Below are 11,207 nucleotides of genomic sequence, written 5' to 3'. Positions count from 1 at the left end.
CTACCATATTTTTTACGGTAAAATTCCTAAATTTTACAGAATTTTTATTACAGTGCACATGCTAATTTGGTTTGTATAACACAACAGTACAAGGTTGTAAATTAGGCTCAAAGTGGCTCAAACTAATTTCCTGAGCGGAAGCAGACGTTAGGGCCAGTGCTAGGGCTATAGGAGCAGCCTGTGCCTAGCACAGCTCAGCCGGGCGGTCCTGCTGGTGCCTGTCTGGGAGCAGACTTGAGGAACTGATAAGCTGTACTCACTACAAACAGGCACACATCATTAACTGACAAATTAAAGCTGCATGATATTCCTCACTTTAAGCTGAAAAGGTCTGTAGTAAGATTACTGGCGTGCACTTGAGCTGGCAGGACAGTTTGATGGAGTCCAGGCAAAGCGACGATGGGTAAGGAATTCTGGGTAAAGTGTTGCTCAGACAGTAAACAGAGGGCTGAGGTGAACATGGAAGGCAAAGAGCCTTCATCTGGTTTTGTCTTCTCACTGTTTAGTATACAAAGCATCAAGCTTAAGGCTGACTAACTGATTAACTGCTAATTTGAATCACAATAACTATAATTTATGTGCTATTACATACATCTTATTCTTGTTTCTTATATGTATAACTGGCAATATGCATCACATCAAGTTTATTAGTTTATGTTAATACTGTGTAATCCAAATGGTTGGAAATTTTATATGCAATTAACATAAATAATCATACCTATTAGGCCTAAATATTTTTTTGATTGTGTAATCGCTTGATAAGCACAATTTACATACATAGATTTTATAGATATTAGCACATGGATTAAAAGCCACAAAACCCCTGATTTCATTTTAAGCACATTTTAATGGGTCAATTTTTTTCTGGTAAATGAAAACATCAGTTGAACCAAATTCATCAAAAAGCAAACTGTTGATGTTTAGGAGTACACTAGCATATACTGTATATGACCTCAAAGCTAACACACATGGACTAAAATCCACAAAACTAGTTACTGGGAACTGAAAACATTATCAGTTTAGCCAATATACAATAATAATACACAAACTATTGAACTTAGACTTGAAACTATATTATCAAAGGATGTTATTCACCACGTCAAGGCTCCAATCCTGTTCTTGGATTTTTCTTTTGTATCTTACTTCCTGTCTTTTCCCACCCTCACCCAGCAAAACGCCAGCCTTTACCTTCATATGACTTTCTGCAGTTGCTAGCAGACTGATGTCAATGCCACACAAGTCTGGAACAGTAATCTGTGTAGACTGCAGATTATTACTAACCCTGAAAACAGGATCAAAAGTTTATTAAACGACCCAAACAGAGGGAGGAGTGTCTGGAATCTCTCCATGAACTCACAGAAAATGAAAATATGCCACAAGGATTTCACAGCAGTGATGATGTCTCCCTCTATGCAGTGGCTATGAGGGATGGAATTAGGTTAGGAACATGACTACTACTCAAAAACAGCTACAGTTTTCAGATCTGATATTGTTATAATAAGGTAGAATATAGTCATAAAAAGTTGCATTTGAGCTGTCTGGTTCAACAAACAGTGATCTGTTTGAGATCTGAGGCGTTCACATAATGGGGAGAATTCCTCCGGTCAGTGCTGCAGTATGTTATGGCCGTGTAGGCCTCAGCTCATTGTGGCTGTGGATGTAGCAGCATCACACTGCAGTGCCATTTTACCCACAGACTGAGCAAAATACCTCAAAGAGCGAAGCAACTGAGTCACAGTGGATACTGCAAACAAACACTGTGTATAGTAACAGTGATGACACAAAGCTGATGTAGTGCAGCCTGATGCCAAAGGAAATCTCAGTAACACTTTATTTAAAGCCTTTATGTATAATGCATTATAAAGGTAATGCCTTATATCTTTTCATATCTGTAACCAGAGTTAAAATGCATTATAATATTTGAAGGTTTGTTTGTCATGTTTTAATGCATTATACATTCTAAAGGTGCAACAATGAATAGATGTATGTATTATAATGCACTATAACTGTGGTTACAGTTACTCATGAGATCATACAATGTATTATACGGTGCATTACAAAATGAATGCTTTTAAACTACTTTCATAATGCATTATATATAAAGGCTTTAAGTGTTACCAAAATATCTTTTAAATTCCACAATTAAAATATGGTTTTGCAGTTATGAGTTATGCTAAAGAGATATGTGTGGGTTTTACTGTGTTGCTATGTGGTTGCTTATGTGTTGCTATGTGTTCTGAGTGTGTTCTTCTGTGTTGCTGTGCAGTAGGGTGTCATGGAGGTTGCTATGCAGTTTTTAATAGTGTTCTGAGCAGGTTTATCTGTGTTGCCATGTGGTTGCTAGGGTGTTACAGATGGTTGCTATGCAATTGCTAAATGGGTAGCTATGGCACGGGTTCCTCCTGCAGCAAAATATGGGATTTTCTCATGATTTATTTCCTGCCAAGTAACAATCGTAAGTCTGTATTCTCTGAATTCTTCACATGATTTGTAGTATTACTCATGTGAGCAGCACAAATGGCATGAAGCAAAGCGATAAATATGGGCAATATTTATAATAATGATTATGATTTTAACAAGTACCAATATAAACCTTTTCTTCAAAGAACCATATAGCCATCTTTGAGCCTGAAACGCTGCAAAGTACCATTGAAGAACCTTGATTTTTAAGATTTAGTTCTCATTCGAATATCTATTTAGAGACTTAACACTCATAACAGGTCTTGTCAAACACTATTTATCGCTTCACTTCTTGTCTGTATAGCAGAAACCAGAAAAAGATACTGAAGTATATGGAGAAAGAGCATTTTGTGCCTGAAGCAGGGTGTCATCCGTAGAGCTGTACGGATGTGGTTTATGTAAAAAGGTGTGAATAAAACACCATCTGTCTTATTGCCGTCAGTTGTGATAGGGCCTGAGGGGCTGAAGACCCCCGTCCCCTCTACATGTTAACCGGATTAGAGCAATTGTTGGATTATGAAAAGCAAAGGCGTAGTTTACAGAGTCTAATTCATTTGGTTGAATTAAACGTTGAATGGCATGTCATTCAGTTTCTTGAGGAATAATCATTTATGAGGATTAAGCAATAAGTGTTTATTTAGAATTGAACTTCAGACTCGTTCTCTCTCATTTGACCCGGCTCACACTGGGCGTTCACAAGATTCTGCAATCAAGACAAAATACCCTGCAGAGAAAATATGGACAGCAACACATCTGCTCCTCTTCCAGCGTGGAAACTCAAGACTTTAATGAAAGTGCTTTTGAGAAGAACTGAGACTTTCTATTTCTGGCTCTGAGACAAGTGAGAAGTGGTCATGCACAAAGCAGAAGAGAAGAGGATTTGCAGAAGCACGATATGTTGATGGGTGGTGGTGGTGACATCCTGTGAGACAATTTCTACTGCTCGTTGGCCTTTCTATACCGCATCTACTTGCAGGCGTTCTTGACGTGTAAATGCAGGAAAACAGATGAAAAGTCACTCATGGTGTTAAATGTGTCAGGGTGCATGCATTGACATGATGCATGCAGAAAGTTGACACATATGGTCATGTATGGTACATACACTACTATACAAAAGCTTGGCCTCAGCAAGAAAGAAGCCTCTCATGCTTATGCATTATCAAAAATACAGTAAAAGCACAAATAATCTGAAATATTATTACAATTCTCTTACTCCAAAATATGCTACTCTAAAACAGCTACAGTTTTTAGAATTTATGTTTCTATAATCACTATTCTCTATTTTAATATATTTTCAAATGTAATTTATTCGTGTGATGGCAAAGCTACATTTTCAGCAGCATAATTCCAGTCTTCAGTGTCACATGATCCTTCAGAAATCATTCTAATATGCTGATTTGGTACATTTCTTTTTATTATTGATGTTGAAAATCTGCTTAATGTTTTTGTCGAAACCTTGATAAATTTTTTTTCATTGATTAACAGAAAGTTCAAAAGATCAGCATTGATTTGAAATTAGGGTTGGGCGATATGGCCCAAAAAATTATCAACATAAAATTTTTCATATCAGTCGACATCGATAATTATCACCATTAATGTCAAATCTTTATTTCTTTCAAGTTTAAAGGCAGATTTTTGCTCCTAAGTGAAAGTTGTAGAAACCAGACCATTAACTGGTTTTATACGGTGAAATTGAATTGTTCTGACTGTTTGAGTTTTATTCAAATTAACCATTGGTCTTCCACAGTAGCATACATTTAGATCATGATAACCACAGTTAAAAACCACACATATAGCACCTCAATACCATGGTAAAAATGTAACTATCATTTCTAGGTATTTGCACAAAAAACAGTAGTCTAAATACATTTATAAATGCATAAACGCTATAGCTTAATCACAAAAATACTGTAATTATATTCCATTACTTCTTTAATACATTTAGTACATCCGTCTTTCGGATGAGATGTTAAACCGAGGTCCTGACTCTCTGTGGTCATTAAAAATCCCATGGCACTTTTCGTAAAGAGTAGGGGTGTAACCCCGGTGTCCTGGCCAAATTGCCCCCCTGGCCTTTGTCAATCATGAATATCCCACATTTCTGCCACAATATTAGTGTTACTACAGTAAATCCATGGTAAATGATGGCGATTTGTAGATTGAAAAGCCTTCTGATTGTATCGTAGCGCACAGTGTTTCTCCTGTTTGTCAGCACTGTTTCATCCGGCTTTAAACTAGTAACTTAGTGTTCTTTGCTGAATTCAAGCGCTTCACACTGGATCTCACAGTGCTATTTAGTGCTCGCGCGACTCATCAGTGAGTAAACGCATCTGGTCTAGTGAGCTCCCGCTGCACTGCCGTTTGAACTTTGACCCCAGTGGATAAATGGTCCGTGGCGAGCTTCAAATGAGTAGCGTTGTTTCGTGCTGCTTTTGGCACATAAACATTATATTAAACATTTATTAAACTCTTGTTATCGTTTTATCGAGGAAAATTATATCGCGATAATTATCGTTATCATTTTATCACCCAGCCCTATATCTAGAATATATATAAAATATATCTTTTGTAACATTATAAATGTCTTTACTGTCACTTTTGATCAATTTATTGCATATTATACAGGGGTTGCACAAAATAATGTTATTATAGGGGTTAATATAATTTGTGTAGACTTCAGTGAAAAGACAAATATTGCAATTCTTCATCTATTTATCTTTTTGCTATGTATATTACCTATTTCTCTTTTTGTTGTCTATATCAGTTTGTAAATCAGTGTAGTATAAGTTGTGTTCAGCAGTGTAGTACAAGCTGTGGGTGAAATGGGTGACTTCCAAAAAGGGCAAATCATGGATGCCTGTTCAGCAGGAGCGTCTATAACCGAAAATGAATGATAGGGCCCATCAAACACTAAGAAAGATTGCGTCCAAACAATAAAGAACTACTGTAGAAAAGTTTTTAACTACACATTGTCATATGAACAAACCAAGAGGTCAAGTTTTGGCTGGCTAAGCCAAAGCTGATAGATATCTTAACTGCACCATCCTTCTCCATTGACAGGCATATAAAAGTGTAATTCTGTCAAATATATGTTTTTTCAAGCATTTAAACTGCATATATTTTATTTAATTACAGTAGATAATCCACAGAGTGGTAGATCATTTTCGGAGCACTCTTAAACGTGAACTACCACAGTCTTCTGTGGTACCCTGGCCTGTGCCAGCTAAGCAAGTCCCATTGAGATGAATGGAAAAGCTAATGGATAGCTTTATCCAGATATTACAGTACATCCTGTAGACCTCCCAGTCAGTAATTACACTAAAAACCAGTTCTTGATGCCCAACACTAAGGTAGAGAGTCTCTCAGTTTAGTGAATGGACGGTTTACAACTTTTGAGTTATGTGGGTCCAGTCTGGCTTGAACCCAAACCATCTCTGTCTGTTTAGAGATGCCAAGGAAGTGCCTTGGGATTCGTGCGTAAACAGTCTCTCATTAAATACTTCTAATGTTCAAACATTCAATTTCAACACATTTCTCACGTCACACCAGTTTTTTGTTCTTCCGACTGTTCTGCGATCAGCTACGGACAGCGTATGAGCGCTGTAATGAGGTCAGCGAACCGTGACGAGGTGACAGCGCTGTTTGAAATGTCTGTAGCTATTGCCCCCGGCTCACAGTGCACCATTTATTTCCCTCCACCGCAGGAAAAGTCACATCCCATCTCTCTTAGGACAAAGCAGAAAATGAGAAAAACACCCAAACTGCAGCTGACGTGGGTAGCGGTTGCCATTTGTGACATCAGTGCTACCTTGGCTGACGGTCATTGGCTTGTCTGTCACCATGCCAACCCTGAGAGAAGATAATGAGACCAAAATACTGCTCAAACTGGCATCTCATCTCATTTCACATCACTCCTTTTGCACAGTCTTACTATACAGCCATGGGCAGTGCCAGCACAGAGAGAGAGTTGCTCTATTCTTAGAAAGGAAACCTGAAGAATTTGCGTTAATCGATATATCGGCTCTGTTCGCAGAGGCAAAAAGGGCAGTGTTGGTTTCCCCTCAAATATTTTTAACACAGCCTGTGATTTCACTCGCTTCTTCATGCTGTGTTGAATATTATGTTGCATGTTCAAGTGGTTTTACACAAATGCTGACATGACATGCCACATTGTTTAATATCACATAGGTGTGGAAAAGCTCAGCGCATGCTAATGTTGCACATTAATATCCTGCGAGGGAATATGTGCAACTGCTGAATGTAGGAAATGCAGAGAATGAAGGGAAAGCTGTCACTTCATTCATAAGCAATCCATCTATATCTACAATACACATTGGCTCACTTGACAGAGCCTTCCACAACATTACCACTTCACCAATCACGAGCCAGCAGGAACATAGATCAATAGATGACATCCGTGACAGTAATGCAATAACCTAAGCAGGATGCAGACGGCAAAGAGAGTGGCATCTTCATTCAACAGTAAGGCATCTCGATTCTCACATCCCCAACAATCTAGCTCGATTTCCAACTCATGTTGCTTCTGTACATGTAGCATGCGAGTCGACTGGTCAGAAAGCAAACTCCTGTTGCTTTGACACGCTAATCCCATGAGCGACAGCTACTCTATGTGTTTAAATTTGCATAGAGACAGTGGCTCTTCCAGCTACCTCTTTTTGCCCATCAAAGGCTTAAGACAATGCCATCACATTGACTGAAAGACTGCAATACAATGAACAAGAGCTGTCACAAGAACCTCACAGAGGCAGAACGTCACCCGTTGCATGAGTGTCAACTGACATCAAGCTCAAAACGCAGCTCCACAACCACCAAAACATCTGAGCTCCAGAGGTAAGAGAGTCTTACCGTTGGTGGAGTGAAGGCTCTCCAGACTCCAATAATGGGACATGACCCCTCGCACTGCTCTAACCCCACCAGCCAGTCCAAGAGCGGGGCTACAGTCTGAGTCAGAGCCAGGTGACTGCTCTGAGCTGCCACCACTGCAGCCACCTCCTGCCAGCGGGACGCCCACCTCAGCGGCACTGTGCTGGGTGCGCATGTGGATGCACAGCGAGAGGAAGAAGGGTGGCGTTGCTTCGGCAGGTGTCGGGTCCAAAGCGTGTCTTGCTTGAGTGTGCGGTGTAGCCTCAGCCTCTCTCTGTCATTCCTCACTCGTTCTCCTGATCTTTTACTTTCACTCTTCGATGCACAGTCTGAAAGAGCTCACGGCTCAACACAGACGCCCAGACACACAATCAGCCTTCTCTCTCTCATGCACACACGCATACAGTCACAAGCTGGTCTCAATGGGGATCCTTTAAGGGGAGGAGGACTCATACGACTCACATGGCTCAATGCGAAACGCTCAGTCTGGCGTTGAAACAGACCGCCTTCCCCCTCCCTTCCAGTCCCCCTTGAGCTGCCCTCCTCCACTGTTAAAGCCGAGCTGTTAGTAAAGCAAAAGACAGCGCCTGGAGAGAGCACTAGCGATGTTGAGAGTTGCAAACACCTTCTAAGAATTTAACCCATAATTAGCTGGGATCACACTTATGAGCAAAAAAGCACAAAAATGTACATAATTTATCACAACGAAAGCCCAAGCATGCTTGCGCAGCACGCTGATGTGATTCCAAAAGACGTGATTTCCACAGAAATGGTCAGAATCTCTGGAAACTAAGAATAGAAAGGAATGTGGCTCATGTGAAGCCTTTCTCATCAGACTCAAACTTGAGAATCTTGACTTGTGTGAACCCTTGCAACTGTGACCACACTTTACATAACATGGGAGCTCAGATAAAACTCAGTGGAACATTCCTCACATTCTTGTATATGACAGGTCAGACCTGCTATTGGTTTAGATCAGGGGTTTTCAAACTGGCATGGAAAAGTTCAGGGAAAAAAAGTGCAAAAAAATAATGTTAGGAAAATATTATTAATATATATATATATATATTACACTGAGAAAACAGTGTAGTAAAAATAATAATCATTTTTTTTAATGCATTTACTTATTTATTTATAGGATTTATTTCTTTATTTATTATTATTATTATTATTATTATTATTATTATTATTATTATTCATAGTAGTAGTAGTAAAAATGTTACTATTATTATTTTATTTTTTCATTATTATATTTATTATTATCACTATTATTTATAATAATATTACATATTTAATATGTAGAAAGAGAAAATATTGACAAAAACATTGTAAATAACAACAACAACAATATCATGCATTTGTAACTATTTTTCTACTTTTTAGAGAGTATTTATAAGAGAAGTACATAGCTGTATTTATAGAAAGAGGCTCTCTTTCAAGGGGATCTTCATATTTGAAGATTCAAATATGACATCAAAACCCCTAGTTTAAATCACACACACTTAAAAGGCCAATTGGACTATTAGCTGTCACAAAGGCCAAACAAACAGGTTTGAACGTCCCTTCAATATTTCACTCCGGCATTGTCCAGCTCGTATTGTGATTCAGAAGGAGTAAACTCACCCAGAGGGGCGACATGTGCCTCTTGTGTTGGTGTGCTGAGATTCGATTCTGTGGAGAGAAGCATGTATCGGTGTTAGTTTCTCTCATGAAGTGCTCCTGAACTCAAACTACAAACTAAGACTCGAGTTCAACATTAGCATAACCGCAATAGGAATGCTGCATTGGCTTGTCATGCGGCGTACGGAAAGGTAGTAGAGTGGGCATGATGTCAGCAAGGGGCAAAATGAGGTCACTGTGTCTTTCTCCTCATAGATATCCATATTACATAAGGCAAGGGATTTACAGAGGTCTTGCAAAATACAGAGCATGTCACAGCAATAAGACATCAATAGTGGGAGGAAATGTTTACATAAAACAGAACAACAGTTCAAAAAAAGATCAAGAAGTCTCAGTTCAGATCAGAGATTAGGGAGAGAGAAAATGCTCACTTTAATATATAACTGGCTCAGATTTCGTCAGGGTTTTATGTTGATCATAGAAACATAATGCTCATAACAGCAGGCAAGCAAAACAGCCAACTCAAGTTCAGCCAAAGCCCATTTCATAGTAGCTTACAATCAAAGGCTACACTTCTATTGAGACACTCCACTCGATTTCCTAAATGGAAGTCTCCTTTTTAAAGTGTGCGTATGTGAGTGTCTTTAAGGGTGATGGTTATAAACCCATGCCAGGTCTACCTCTAAGCCCAGAGAGCGAGTGAGAGTGAGCGAGAGAAGGCCTGGCACCAGTGAGTGGGTGAGAAATAATCAGCAGGATTGTTTGGCAGAAAGAGAGAGGATCAGCGCTGGAGGCCTCTGAGCTCCACGCTCAGAAACTTCTTAAGAAATTGCACGTTGTAGGTGGAATTCATCACTCATCACAGATGTACAGGTGCATCTCAATAAATTAGAATGTCGTGGAAAAGTTCATTTATTTCAGTAATTCAACTCAAATTGTGAAACTCGTGTATTAAATAAATTCAGTGCACACAGACTGAAGTAGTTTAAGTCTTTGGTTCTTTTAATTGTGATGATTTTGGCTCACATTTAACAAAAACCCACCAATTCACTATCTCAACAAATTAGAATATGGTGACATGCCAATCAGCTAATCAACTCAAAACACCTGCAAAGGTTTCCTGAGCAAATTCACTAAAATGTTTTTTTTTATTGGTCTTATGAAGTATTCAAATTTGTTGAGATAGTGAATTGGTGGGTTTTTGTTAAATGTGAGCCAAAATCATCACAATTAAAAGAACCAAAGACTTAAACTACTTCAGTCTGTGTGCACTGAATTTATTTAATACACGAGTTTCACAATTTGAGTTGAATTACTGAACTAAATGAACTTTTCCACGACATTCTAATTTATTGAGATGCACCTGTATTGTTTGTTTGCGGCTGCAGCTGGGCAAAGACCTCCTCAGGTTTATGTCCAGGTATCTCAACGCAAATGGGTTAGTGCTTGATTATGAAAGACTATAAATTTACATCAAAGACATCTGTGAGTCTCTGGGCTCCAACTGTCACAAACAGAACTATAAATAACTGGCAGAGGGTTAACATAGGTGCAGAATGAAGGAAACCATTGCCCCCTGGAGGACACTAAAGTACACCCAGACTTAAAGGAAAGATTTAGGAAGTCAATATACTTTGTACTACAATAAAAGGTTGTGGTGCAATGTACAGCAGGTTTAAATGCCAATGTTCCGTACCTGAAAATGACGCACGGTGAGGCCAGCCCAAAAAGTCCAGTCCAACAGGTGTGCTCTGGGAAAAGAAGTGGTCTTTGAGAGAAACAGAGGGGAACTGCTCTGGAGAAGTGAGGGAAAGTCTAGCACGCACCTATGAATGAGATACAAACATGCTCATTATAATTATTAATAATAATGAGTGAATACATATATATTTGCTATTTAGAATTTTCTACTACACTACTAAATTTACTATTTACTATGCGTGTATATATATATATATATATATAAAAGTACTGACTAAACAGTAAGAAACTGTATATTATTAATGATAAATTAAAATTAAATAATTTATTTAATAAAAGAATTGTCTGTATGTCTATATTTATTTACAATGAAAAGCACTGAAAAACAGAGTTAAAAATGACAAAAGTAATAATAATCATCAGTTATTATTAATAAATATTAAATATAATATATTTATTTAATATATGTACTGAGAAAAACTGTGTAAAATAATCATTTTTAATTATTTCGATTCATATGCTCATTTGAGATTTCTGACAGA

The 11,207-nt window shown here is 38.3% G+C and overlaps 1 protein-coding gene across 2 annotated transcripts in view; it reads right to left on the bottom strand.

Moving 5' to 3' along the window:
- LOC107553266 (rho guanine nucleotide exchange factor 4-like) overlaps positions 1-11,207 on the bottom strand; it is a 33,969-nt gene that overhangs the window by 22,042 nt on the left and 720 nt on the right. Inside the window, exons 2-3 of one of the 2 annotated variants that reach the window (XM_016235441.1) lie at positions 10,661-10,790; positions 8,968-9,015 (exon numbers count right to left, since the gene is read on the bottom strand). In XM_016235441.1, coding sequence (XP_016090927.1) covers positions 8,968-9,015; positions 10,661-10,790 — 178 coding nt within the window. Of the gene's footprint in view, positions 1-7,326; positions 7,749-8,967; positions 9,016-10,660; positions 10,791-11,207 lie in introns of those variants that run through there. The other variant, XM_016235442.1, reaches the window with a different exon arrangement.

The sequence above is a fragment of the Sinocyclocheilus grahami genome, unplaced genomic scaffold (assembly GCF_001515645.1).
Source record: "Sinocyclocheilus grahami isolate Dianchi unplaced genomic scaffold, SAMN03320097.WGS_v1.1 scaffold467.1, whole genome shotgun sequence".
NCBI lineage: Eukaryota > Metazoa > Chordata > Actinopteri > Cypriniformes > Cyprinidae > Sinocyclocheilus > Sinocyclocheilus grahami.
The sequence above is the reverse complement of the archived record's forward strand: the minus strand, read 5'-3'. Positions and strand labels throughout refer to the sequence as shown.